A 14,037-nucleotide genomic window follows, 5' to 3' on the forward strand; every position below is an offset into this window, starting at 1 on the left:
ATTGTGCTCGGAACTGGATCGGCAGCCAGTGGAGCTGACATAGCAGGGGGGTGGTATGCTCCCTGTATGACACTCCGGTGAGCAATCTGGCTGCCGCGAGTTGGACTAATTGAAGTTTCCGAACAGTCTTCAAAGGCAACCCCACGTAGAGCGCGTTGCAGTAATCTATTTGGGATGTAACAAGAGCGTGGACCACCGTGATCAAACTGCAAAGACTCTGGCACAAGCGAGTCAAGGTGGTCCCAGTGGTGATCAGCACACTGGGTGCTGTGCCTAAAGCTGCCTTTCCGAACCAAGACAATGGCTTGACAGCCTCTTAGCATCCAAGGAGCAGGGGAAAAACCCCACAATATATAGGTGAAATTTTCATACCCCTTTTTTGTATAATTTTATGTAAATTTCTTGGTGTCTGAAATTTTTCAGACAAGCATGCCTAGTGGTTAAAACTAGGTGATGTAACACTGTTTTTAAAGACAGTTCTGAAGCTTTTATCATAATACAGAAGGTTATACATTCCTGCTCAGGTTTCCATGCTTTAGACAAACTGGGCTTATTATCTCCCAGCTTTGACTCCTTTCTGCAGAAAGTAAGAATAAATGCTATGGTTGATTGCTTACATTTGGAGGGTTTCTTTGTCTTCTTCTCTTGGAACTAGTGATATCACTAACATTTGTTATAATGCTATTCTGTCCAGATGTGGCTAGATGAAGGATTCTTCGCAACAATGCACCCTATGCATGGTCTACCATTTATCAACTTTAGAAATTAAACAGTTAAGGATCAGTTATACTCAGGAAGAAGACTCCACAGATTCTGCAGAACAGACATGTTTATTGGAGAACGTATTTCTGAATTCGAAGCGAAAAGCATGATGGATACTCCAACTCAATCTACTAAAGTTCCCAAAGGCCTCTTTATGCACTGGAAGTGGAAGTGGCTCAGAACTTCTTAAAATCTGAAAAAAAAAATGAGAGAATTGATCACAATATGAGAAGATGGAACAAAGACTCAGTTTAGCAGTAACTAGTTACAAGTTATTAATTATCAGCTCTTGTTTTTATATAATGAAGGAATTATTTTTGAGGGATATTACTTTTTTTGTAATTTGCCCAAAACTTTTGGAAGGCGTCAAGTTAGAGAGTGCTGTTTTCTTCAGATTTTTTTGAAGAAACTGCAAGTGGCTTCTGGTGTGAGAGAACTGGCTATCTGCAAGGACGTTGCCCAGGGACACCCAGATGTTTTACCATCCTGTGGGAGGCTTCTCTCATGTCCCCACATGGGAAACTGGAGTTGACAGATGTGAGCTCACCCTGTCTCATGGATTTAAACCGCCAACCTTCAAGTTAGCAGTGCAGCCAGCACAAGGGTTTAACCCATTGCGCCACTGTGGCTCCTAGGGGTATTACTGTAAAGAGCATAGAATATATTCCTCAATTTTACATATTAGAAATCTCTTTTAGAAGACACCCATAGGAGATCAGTACAGGAGAAACTGACTATTTTTTTGGTCCAAAAGAAATAAAGTCCAGATCAATGAAATTGGATTTTAGAAGTATTACCTTTGTAAATTACAGGGATTGCATTGTGGAATTGGGCATAAAAACCAAAAATGGAAACATTGACAAATTCCTGTGCCATTCTATCATACTGAGTCCCGCTTTGCTTGTTTTGTTTTGATTTAATTTAAATTCTGAGCATTGACCGAGCCAATTGCAGGATTGTTGACATGAAATCTCAGGAGGGAAATTGTGCAAAATGCAAGAGAAAGCTACTCTCCCTGGAAGAGCATACCTTCCAGCTTTCCCAGGTTTATCAAGAACAATTCCGGTTAGTCTACTGCTGTCCCGCTTTCTCAACTGCATTTAACATGTCCCAGTTTCTCCCTCTTCTCCCACTTTCCTCTGAGTCTTTGGCTTCTTTCAATTGCCTAGTTCAAGCTGTACAAGTAGTTTACTCAATGAACAAAACAGGAGGCAAAGGAGAGGGCAGAGATTCAACTCTGGTGAAAGAAGATACCATGCGTTGGAGAAATGGGTTCTGAGTATAATTGAAAAAGGACAAGAGAGAGGGTTGTCAAAAAGTGGGTTATGGAAAAGAGAAAGACATCTGTATTCTAATCTTTGGGGAAGGACCTAAAGAAGAGTTTTACCTGTGCATATATAATTGCATTCATTCTCACTTTCAAAGTTGTTTTTGTTGCCCTGACAACCACCATATATGAACGGCATACACTTCTTGCTGTTTACGTCGAAGTAAAAACGTGTAATGGACCCAGTGCACGAGCCGTTGTCTTTTTGCAACGTACATGCTTCGGGCCAAGTTGCTTGGGTAGATAGTGTTTGAAGACAGAGGAAAAACAAATGAAAATATTTCTATTAGATATGACAACACATAACAGGGACAGGCTCAGTTACCTGTATCACTATAATTTATATTTAAATGCAATTAGCAGAGAACATTGATGGTGGAATGAGTGTGTTACCTGTCACCCAAGGAGATAACAGTTTAGTATATTTATTTATTTACTTTATTTACTTTATTTGTATACCGCTGTTCTCAGCCCTTAGGCGACTCACAGCGGTTAACAAGAACAGCAAAAATTCAATGCTACAATAAAACGGTATAAAAAACAGTTAACATCATAACACATTATACAATAATATACAATTAACAACAATAGCCATTCACTAGCGTCTCGTCACTAAAAAACATGATCCAGATCCGTTATCCATTGCTCCATTCCTATGTTCATTACACTCATTGCACTGACTATTCGAACGCCTGCTCAAACAACCAGGTTTTCACTTTTTTGCGGAATACCATTAATGATGGAGCTAGTCTAATATCCGTGGGAAGGGCGTTACACAGCCGAGGGGCCACCACCGAGAAGGCCCTATCTCTCGTCCCTGCCAGCCATGCCTGTGAGTCAAGCGGGATCGAGAGCAGGGCCTCGTTGGAAGATCTCAAAGTCCTAATGGGTTCATAGGCAGAGATGCGGTCGAATAGGTAGCTTGGGCCGGAACCGTTTAGGGCTTTAAAGGCCAACACCAGCACTTTGAATTGAGCCCGGTAGCAAATCGGTAGCCAGTGGAGTTGGCGCAACAGGGGGGTTGTATGCTCCCTGCGTTCCGCTCCTGTTAGAATCATGGCTGCCGAGCGTTGGACTAGTTGAAGCTTCCGAGCCGTCTTCAAAAGCAACCCTACGTAGAGAGCGTTGCAGTAGTCTAGAATATTGTAAACACCATAATACAGCATTCTTCATACATAGAGATGTGTAACAGCAAAAATATATTACAAAGGCCAGCTGTACAAAATTTTGTAAATAACAAATAGCTCCCTTTGTAGTTGTTGGTTCTGCCAACCCCAAAGGACTCCACAGGGTAATGGTCAAGGAGCCAGACAGGAAGACCTGGGACCACCTCTAAGGAAGAATGGAGCCACTGTACCGCCAAACCCATCCCAGAGAGTTGACAAGAAGACAACCATAGTATGAAAAACTGCTGAGAGGTCCAGGAGAACCAACATGGATAAACTTCCCTGTTCAGTTCTCTTTATATAGGTCATTCAGTGAGGCAATTAAAACTTTCTCTGTCCCATAAACATGTTTGAAACCAGACTGAAATGGATCTAAGCAATTTAACTTATGCAGGAACCCCTGGAGTTGAGAAGCTCTAGTAACTTTCCCAAAAATTGGACTACCCAGGATAAGGTTTTTCAAACAAATTCTTACTACGGCCACTTCCAGGCATGTTGGGAGCCTGCCTTTTTGTAGTGAGGCATTAAGCACTTTATCTCCCCATTCAGCCAGGTCTTCTCTGGCCATTTTAATTGACTAGGAAGGTCCAGGTTGATCTCATCACTCCAGAGATTAACCAAGGCCTTGACATGGTAACCTGCCAAGAAGCAAGAAATTCCATCATGAATACCAGGCAAAATTCATGACCTTTAAAGCCCTATATGTCTCCCCTTGTATGAACTTTCCCTGGCCCTGAGATCATCAGGAGAGGCCCTTCTCTCGGTCCCACCTCCATCTCAAGCTTGGTTGGTGGGAATGAGAGAATGGGCCATCCTTCTCAGTGGCTCCCCCTTGACTTTTGGAACTCCCTTCTTCCCAGGGAAGTCAGAACAGGCCCCCTCCCTGCTGTCCTTCCAGCGGCAGGCTAAAACCTTTTTATCCCGGCAGGCTTTTAAAGAAAAAAGTGTTTAAGAGCTAGTCAGGGGAGGCTGTGGCTTTAACTTTGGATATGTTTTGATGGATTTCAACTGAATTTTTTGTGCTGTTTGTGTTTCAGTCTCTTTTCATTTTTGTTTATATGTATATTTTAAATTCTGTGCTAATGCTTTTATGTCAAGCCACTTTGAGTTCCCTTTGGGGAGATAAAATGGGGTCATCATCATCATCATCCAAGTATGGATAATTGATGTTGCACTCCCAGGCGACAGCAGGATTGAAGAGAATCAACTAGAAAAGCTGACACAATACGAGGATTTAAAGACTGAACTGCAAAGATTCGCGCAAGCCAGTAAAGGTGGTCCCAGTGGTGATCAGCACACTGGGTGCAGTGCCTAAAGACCTTGGCCTGCACTTAAACACAGTTGGCGCTGACAAAATTATCATCTGTCAGCTGCAAAAGGCCACCCTACTGGGATCTGCACACATAATTAGCTGATACATCACACAGACCTAGACACTTGGGAAGTGTCTGATCAAATATTTATTTATTTATTTATTTATTTACTTTATTTGCATATCGCTGTTCTCAGCCCTTAGGAGACTCACAGCGGTTAACAACAGGAACAGCAAAAATTCAGTGCAACAACAACACGATATTTAAAACAATTAACATCATAAACACATTATACAGTTAACAACAATAACCATTCAATGGCGTCTCATAACTAAAAACATGATCCAAATTCGTCATCCATTGTTCCATTCCTATATTCATTGCACTATCTATTCAAACGCCTGTTCAAATAACCAGGTTTTCACTTTCCTCCGGAATACCATTAGTAATGGGGCCGATCTGATGTCCATGGGAAAGGTGTTCCACAGCCGAGGGGCCACCACCGAGAAGGCCCTATCTCTCGTCCCTGCCAACCGTGCCTGTGTTGCAGGTGGGATCGAGAGCAGGGCCTCCCCGGACAATCTCAAAGTCCTAGTGGGTTCATAGGCAGAAATGCAATCGGATAGGTAACTTGGGCCGGAACCGTTTAGGGCTTTATAGGCCAACGCCAGCACTTTGAATTGTGCCCGGTAGCAAATTGGTAGCCAGTGGAGCTGGTGCGACAGGGGGGTTGTATGCTCCCTGCATGCTGCTCCTGTTAGAATCATGGCTGCCGCACGTTGGACCAATTGGAGCTTCCGAGCCGTCTTCAAAGGCAACCCCACGTAGAGAGCGTTGCAGTAGTCTATACAATAGCCAGTTGATGGAGCTTATAGATCTAGGTCACCTTGTTTGCTGTGTACTAATCTTTTTGTTATTCAAATAATAATAATATTAATCTAGATCTATAAGCTCCATGGTGTAGACCATTGTAATGAATTGCTAACACCCAGAAGTACTCAGTCAAAACAGGGCTAAATCTGACCAAAAAGTGTTTTCTCCATCACAGCAGAACAACAAGAAGCTCCCCCATTCCCAGATAATGATCACTATGTGTTGTACACAAAACAAGGACTAGATCATACCCAGTAACATGAGCAGTGCTAGTTGCCAGTTGGAAGAGACCCATGGTTGATATGGTGGACATGAAGTCTGGAATCAGTCTTGATATGTTAGTCTCAGCATCACAGATTGCAAATTCCATCAAACATTACAAGCCACAGAGCATCCTCTACCATCCCCAAGATCACGAACTCAAGCTAAGGCTGGTCATACAGGGCCATTTCAACCAAGTTAGGATGTGGATTAAAGATAATTGGTTTCCGGTGGAGTGCCTACACAGGCACCCCATAAATCAGTTGAAGGTTGGAGGAATGATCATAAAGATGTACATAGTGTGGATCAATCCAAAAGCAGTCGTCGTCCCCCACTTTACCTCTTCTGGCAACATGCACTGATAGGAAGTAACCTGTACAATAGGAATCAGAACTAGAGCAAGATAGAGTAAAGCAACAAAGGGGCAGAAAGCAAATGTTTCCGTGGGAACACTGTAGTTTTCTCTCCAGGGGGGAGTTGTTTATTTATCTTTCAGCAACCAGCTTCTACTCCCAAATGTCTCAGTGCTCGCCCTGTCCTCACAAGCACTCCGGATTTTGGTCTTGGGTTCAGCCACTGACCAGTCACAGTGGATTTTATGGCTCATTTCAGAATTTTGGTGAGTTTTTTTTTTACTATGGTGTTTCTGGCTGGATGTAAGTTGCAGTGCCCATTGGGGGTGTACAGTTTGTAGATGCCCCAATGTTTTGTAAATACCCCCAAGATGGCTTCAAACTGGGTTTCGTTGTCTGTGTGGAACCACCCCAACTCAAAAAGGGAGACTGTTGAGCAGCAGTAGGTGCAATACACTAACAGAATCCCCAATCCTTCCCGGCCACCCAATTTCAAATAAAAATACTCAAAACATACTCAAACCCTACAGACTGAAGGATAAGTTCCAGTATGTCTTGGATTTTGTTTGTTTTTTTGAAAAAAGAACTTAACTGGATGAGAGAAACACAACACTTCAAAAGGAACTGCCCATCCAAGATAAAAGAATGTTGTTTTGGGGGTTTTCAAGGACTACTACAACCTCATGAACCATTTGCTTCACCTGGAAAAGCTCTTTTTTCAAGAGAAAAGGAAGAGTTATTTTCTTGTTCTGGAAAGAATATGGAAAATCACTTCATTCTTACCATATTGATGACATTTCTGCTTGCATTCTTCCAGAGTCTTAAAGTTATTCATATTGCCTAGGCAGCCTTTATAAACAAATGGCAAACACCGCCTTCTTTCAGTGTTGTAGTAATACCGAAGAACTAATTCATAGCACAATCCGTCAGATTTAGGCAGCGAACATATTCTTGGCAAACGGTCTGGAGGAGTGCAGGGGCAGGAAAAGGGAAAAAGAAAAAGAAAAGTCAAGACTGATACAAGATATGAACGCATTATACGTAATGTCACGTTGCAAGGGCTTGTACCATTTTCCAGTAAACTAGCCATCCCCTGCCATGCATTGCTACGGCCTAGTCTGTGTATATGTGTTTTGTGTATATATGTGTGTGTTTATGTGTGTATATATATATTTCTGTATATGTGTATATATGTGTGTTTTGTGTGTATATATATGTGTGTGTGTGTGTATACATGTGTATATATTTATGTTTTTCTGTGTTTATGTGTGGGTATGTATGTGCTTGTGTATATGCATGTGTGTGTATATATGTGTATATATGTGTATATGTATATGTGTGATGGTTGAGGGTCACCACAACATGAGGAACTGTATTAAGGTGTTGTAGTAGAGCCTGTAAGTAACATTGCAAGCAGTAGTATGGGTGCCAGAAGGGGGAAAAGGGTTACTCGTGAGCAGGAGTCTGATGAGGAACAACAGAGGAAAAGGATCCGGGATATACTTATGGCACCTACAGATGAGGACTCATTTGAGGGGTTCTCTGGGGATGAAGGGTCAATGAGTGAAGGAGAGGAGGGAGATACAATGGATGGGAATAGGGGAACAAAAGGGGTTACTCGGGAGCAGGAATCAGATGAGGAGCGACAAAGGAAGATGATCCGGGATATACTTACAACACCTACAGAAAAGGAATCATTTGAGGGTTTTTCTGGGGATGGTGGGTCACAGAGTGGAGAAAACGGGGATGACACTGTGGATTGGACTAAGGTAAAGGAAGTGCAAGCTGTTTGTGATACATTTATGGGATTCTCTGGAAGTGAAGAGTGGCAATCGGGGAATCCAGCTGAGTCTTGGGGGGATCTAAGTCTTGACAGGAAATTGAGAAGATGGAGGGATGGGCATGGGACTTCATGTGAAGAGTTGGGAGCAGCTGTGAGGGATAATCATGGGGTGGTGGTCAGCTCATCTTCTGATGATGATGATGTGTAATAAAAGTGGGCTCTGAAATGGGGAATCTTTGCAGAAGGCAAGGTGTTGGTATACGTTCGTGCATTAGGTACTGTCTAGACTTGTTGCTGCCTGTTCAGTGTTCCGCATTGGGTTTGGGATTTGCAGATTACTGCTTCCCATCATACCCACCCACAAATCACAACTGTAAAACATGACAACCATGAATGTACACCAAACCAATGAGAAAATAGGAACAAAGCCTTGCTTTGTTCCTAAGACCATTAAATACTGATAGCCATGATAGGAAAAGAATGTCAGATCTGCAATTCCCTTTCTCCCCTGACATCCTTCCTTGATCAAAGAAGCAATAAAATCGATCCCTTATATCTGTGTGCCTTGACTGGGAAACATCAGAGATGGCACACTGAGAGAAGACCTCTTTTCAGGACAACAGTTTGAACACGAGCAGCTCTGGACCCAAGCACAGGCAATAACCCTGTGAGACTTTCTTAAAAGTAGTGAAGGTGTCATGATAAAATATGCTGTATAGTTTGAATGTCATTGTATGAAAGGCATACAAATATGGCCCAATTGGGCTGAAGATACCATTCTAAGGAATGAGGCCTGGAAAACTACAAGAAAAAGATGAAGAACACATGGACTGTAATTAAAAACTGCTGATGAGACTTGAGAGAAATGATTAACTGTTGACATTGCTGACCTGATGAACTCTGGGTGGAAAAACAACTTGTTTACATTGCCAAAGACAATGGTTCTTTTAAGTAAGGAAATCAACACCGTGGCTCCTTACAGAAATGTTTACAAGGCTCCTTGATAAGGAAATACTCCACTTAGGAAGAAAAACAAAATGCAAAGATACAGAATGGGGGACGCCTGGCTTGAGAGCAGTACGTGTGAAAAAGATCTTGGAGTCCTCGTGGACAGCAAGTTAAACATGAGCCAACAATGTGATGTGGCGGCAAAAAAGCCAATGGGATTTTGGCCTGCCTCAGTAGGAGCATAGTGTCTAGATCTAGGGAAGTCATGCTACCCCTCTTTGGTTAGACCACACCTGGAATATTGTGTCCAATTCTGGGCACCACAATTCAAGAGAGATATTGACAAGCTGGAATGTGTCCAGAGGAGGGCGACTAAAATGATCAAGGGTCTGGAGAACAAGCCCTATGAGGAACGGCTCAAGGAGCTGGGCATGTTTAGCCTGAAGAAAAGAAGACTAAGTCCTTCTCCTGATATGATAGCCATGTATAAATATGTGAGAGGAAGCCACAGGGAGGAGGGAGCAAGCTTGTTTTCTGCTTCCCTGGAGACTAGGACGCGGAACAATGGCTTCAAACTACAAGAAAGGAGATTCCATCTAAACATGAGGAAGAACTTCCTGACTGTGAGAGCAGTTCAGCAGTGGAACTCTCTGCCCTGGAGTGTGGTGGAGGCTCCTTCTTTGGAAGCTTTTAAACAGAGGCTGGATGGCCATCTGTCAGGGGTGATTTGAATGCAATATTCCTGCTTCTTGGCAAGGGGTTGGACTGGATGGCCCATGAGGTCTCTTCCAACTCTTTGATTCTATGATTCTATGAAAACCAATTAAACAAAATCAACATCTGTCCAGTAACTGATGAGATATGTCTGTCAGTAATTTACAACTTCAGAACCACATGAACAGAAAATACTACATAAAAGGACCCCTCTCTCTCAGAAAGAGTGTGTCAGACAGGCATGTAGCCGGGGGGGGGGGGGCTCGGGGGGCTTCACCCCCCCCCCCCCCCGAAATTCTCATGGTGGTTCGCGAAAAGGCCTTACTGGTGCATTGTTTAAACTGTTATGTTTAGTCATATCATGATCTGATCACTATACTCAATATATCCCATATGCATGGGGGTATTCGGGTAATGATACAAAAGGTTTGCTAGGCTAGACCCTCTTTCGCTCAGACTCAGCCCCCCCCGAAACTCAGCCCCCCCCCCGAAACCCCCCCTGAAAATTTTTTAGCCCCCCCCCCCCCCCCAAACGAAATCCTGGCTACGGGCCTGGTGTCACTGAACACTATTTCTGAACACCATCATGAACAGCTGCCTGCTCTCAAGAAGCTGATCATCTTCAGCAAAAAGAATGGTAAGAATGCTTAATGATGAATGAATGATTGCATGTTAGAGTGTATGTGTAAATGTTGATTCAATATCCCCCTTTGTCTATGCAACCAATATAATTATTATAAAACTCAGTACTGGAGTCTGTGTCTACTTATTTCTCTGAAAGTGCCTAATGCAACCAGTCTCACTAAAAGCAGAATAAAAGAACCTATTTAATGTTTTAAAAAGTACTTATGATAAAGGGAAATCTTACCTCAATTTCTTCCCTCATCAAAAAGACTGCCCATCCCAATACAAACCGATGTCTTTTTCTATTACATGGGTAGGGCTAGCATTGCTAGAGCTGGAGTAGAGTATGAATTATGTGAAAAAAAGATCAACACTACAAAATTGGTCACCCAGGTTGCAGAAAAGTCAGTTATTTTTCTTACCCATGTTTTCACAGCTGAGAAGACAGTCCAGCATGGTTACGAACCTATTCTCATTGCCTCCGCAGCCAGAATAAGTGAAAGACTGGCATCGCTTACTTCTTGTGTCAAAGTAAAACTGTTCAAATTTTGCCATGCAAGGTCCACTTTCTTGGCTCAGTTTGCACTTTGGAGGGTAAGAAACAGGACCTAGAAAGAAGGGAGAAAAAAAATTTACATCGATTTTGTCCGGAAAAAAATATCCAAGAATATTATGACAAACGGGAAGGAAAAAGGAAGGCTGTGGGGTATGAATAAATGGGCTCAGAATAATGAACACAGTGTTGGATTACAGAGATGAGGGAGTATTTGGCCAAAAAGTTAAGAGACCCTTTTAGTGCTGATCTTCAAAAAAAATAGGTAAAATCATGTATAGATAGTATTTGATTCCAAGTATATGTTGGAAATGAAAAGCTGGTGTTGCTTATTTTTAAAAGCTGAACTGATGCTCTGCAATGCCCAACTTCTTTTGAAGTTTCAAAGAATAAGCAAACTCCTCTAGAAAGGAGAAAAAGGAAAATGGTGCCAAACTACGTTAATTTTACAATCCAGATGCACCCTTGGGATGCTCTTTTCCAGCTGCTCAATGCTAGCATCTGGTCAATGTTCTAGGGATCATATTTACAAAGGATCGACGTTATAAACCAAAATTTCCAGCTGAGGCCCCAGACATGGGCTTAACTTTAATATAATATAATAATCATAATAATCATAATACTCTGCAAGGAAGCAGATGAAACAATAGATCACATACTGAGCTGCTGCAAGAAGATCGTGCAGACAGACTACAAGCAAAGACACAACACCGTTGCTCAGATGATTCACTGGAACTTGTACCACAAATACCATTTGCCTGTGACAAAGAACTGGTGGGATCACAAGCCAGAAAAAGTTAAAGAGAATGAACATGCCAAGCTACTCTGGGACTTCCAAATTCAGACAGACAGAGTTTTGGAGCACAATACTCCTGACCTCACGCTCGTGTTAAAAAACAAAGTATGGATTGTCGATGTTGCAATCCCAGGTGAGAGCAGGATTGAAGAGAAACAACTGGAAAAGCTGGCATGATATGAGGATTTAAAGATCAAACTGCAAAGACTCTGGCACAAGCCAGTCAAGGTGGTCCAGTGCAGTGCCTAAAGACCTTGGCCTGCACTTAAACACAATCGGCACTGACAAAATTACCATCTGCCAGCTGCAGAAGGCCACCCTACTGGGATCTGCACGCATTATTCGCTGATACATTACACAGTCCTAGATACTTGGGTCCAACGTGTGAGCCAATACAACAACCAGCAGAGTGATCTTGTCTGCTGTGGACTCATTTTGGTGTATTTCAAATAACAACAACAACAACAACAACAACAACAATAATAATAACAACAACAATAACTTTGTTTTTGTACCCCGCCTCCATCTCCCCAAAGGCAAACCTGAGGTTCAACATAGTTAAAATATAAAAACAAAATTAATAAAAACATTTCAACAATATAAAACAACCACAGAATACAATACATAGCAAACATCTAACGACTTTCAATGGTGTGAGTATTGCACAGTTCTGAGTTTGAATGGGTGACTGGTGCAAATCACTTGTCAAGGATAGGTTGATAAGTCCTAAAGGCATATGACAAGATTAGGACCTGGGAGCGTCGAGTAAGGAGAGCACTCTGTCTCTAAAAGGGAACAGTGGTAATGTGCAAGATCTAATTATGGATCAAACTGGGAGCCAGAATTTTTGGGGGAACTATGTAGTCCAGTGGTTCTCAACCTTCCTAATGCCACGACCTTTTAATACACTTCCTCATGTTATAAAATTAGTTTTGTTGCTACTTCATAACTCTAATTTTGCTACTGTTATGAATCGTCATGTAAATATCTGATATGCAGGATGTATTTTCATTCACTGGACCAAATTTGGCACAATACACCCAAATTTGAATACTGGTGGGATTGGAGGAGAGTATTGATTTTATCCTTTGGGGGTTGTAGTTGCTGGGATTTATAGTTCGCCTGCACTCAAAGAGCATTCTGCACTCCACAAACAATGGAATTGCACCAAACTGGCACACAGAACTGCCATGACCAATAGAAAATACTGGAAGGTTTTGGTGGGCATTGACCTTGAATTTTGGAGTTGTAGTTCACCTACATCCAGAGAGCACTGCGGACTCAAACAATGATGGATCTGGACTAAACTTGGCTCTAATTCTCATTATGTCCAAATGTGAACACTGATGGAGTTGGGAGGAAATAGACCTTGACCTTTGGGAGTTGTAGTTGCTAGGACTTATAGTTCACCTACAATCAAAGATCATTCTGAACCCTACCAATGATTGAATTGGGCCAAACTTCCAACACAGAAACCCCATGACCAACATAAAATACTGTGTTTTCTGATGGTCTTTGGTGACCCCTCTGACACCCCCTTGTGACCCCTCCAGGGGTCCTGACCCCCAGGTTGAGAAACACTGATCTAGTCGAAGGCACAGTGGAACATCCACGTTTTTAGTTCTTTTCGGAAGGTGGACAAGGACATATTTGTGTTGTTAATCTATTAAAGAATAGGAAACATATTCAGAGGCAGTTGGCCATACTGCAAAATCTACAAAATCATCTTCGGCCAAGCAAAATGCACCAAATGCAACCAAGAGGAATACATTTTCCAAAAAGACCCTATGAAACTACAGCTTTTTTCTCTCAGATTGATGGACACTTCCAGAACTTTGTGTCCTTAGCCAAAGTATTGCAAGTTAAATCTTAGCTGCTTTGTATTTGTGGCTTTGGTCAGGCAAAATATCCATTGTACATTTTGATAGATGTCAACAAGAAACATGGGGAAAAAACGGGGTAAGAGGATTTGGTCAGACCTGAATGACACATGGCAACAAATTTTTGTCACGAACCAGACACAATATCCAGTTTTCCCCTTTCCCTTCCATTCCCACCTATTTTGCAATGGGGCAAATGGGAGACAAGGGCTCTCAAGCTAACAAAGATGGTGCTCTTACCTGGACTGTGGCAATCAGCATACAGTGGTCCAAACCAGGGGACAAGCAATCCCATAAGGAGGATGGGGAAAACAATATGATTGTACAGCATGCTAGCTGTTTTATGAGAATGTCCAGCATGGAACAAAATTATTTTAATATAGAGAAAGGGAAATACAGAAGGGCATTCATCCAGGCAGAACAATTAGTCAACAAGTAAGGACATTCTGGAATTGTTGGCTTTACTTTTTCTTAAATGTTTTTATTGTAATGGTATCCATCTAATCCAGTGTTTCTCAACCTGGGGGTTGGGACCCCTGAGGGGGTCACGAAGGGGTGTCAGAGGGGTCGCCAAAGACCACCAGAAAACACAGTATTTTCTGTTGGTCATGGGGGTTCTGTGTGGGAAGTTTGGCCCAATTCTATCATTGGTGGGGTTCAGAACGCTCCTTGATTGTAGGTGAA

General features: G+C 42.3%; 1 protein-coding gene across 1 annotated transcript; it reads right to left on the reverse strand.

Moving 5' to 3' along the window:
• Positions 1 to 938: 938 nt before the first annotated feature.
• LOC137097525 (BPTI/Kunitz domain-containing protein-like) lies at positions 939 to 12,798 on the reverse strand. Its single transcript, XM_067470853.1, has 5 exons — positions 12,735 to 12,798; positions 10,547 to 10,732; positions 6,839 to 7,018; positions 2,150 to 2,323; positions 939 to 955 (listed from the first exon to the last, which is right to left on the reverse strand). The coding sequence occupies exons 1-5, from the start codon at positions 12,796 to 12,798 to the stop codon at positions 939 to 941; spliced, it is 621 nt and encodes a 206-aa protein (XP_067326954.1).
• Between the last annotated feature and the right edge of the window lie 1,239 nt (positions 12,799 to 14,037).

The sequence above is a fragment of the Anolis sagrei genome, chromosome 7, assembly GCF_037176765.1.
Source record: "Anolis sagrei isolate rAnoSag1 chromosome 7, rAnoSag1.mat, whole genome shotgun sequence".
NCBI lineage: Eukaryota > Metazoa > Chordata > Lepidosauria > Squamata > Dactyloidae > Anolis > Anolis sagrei.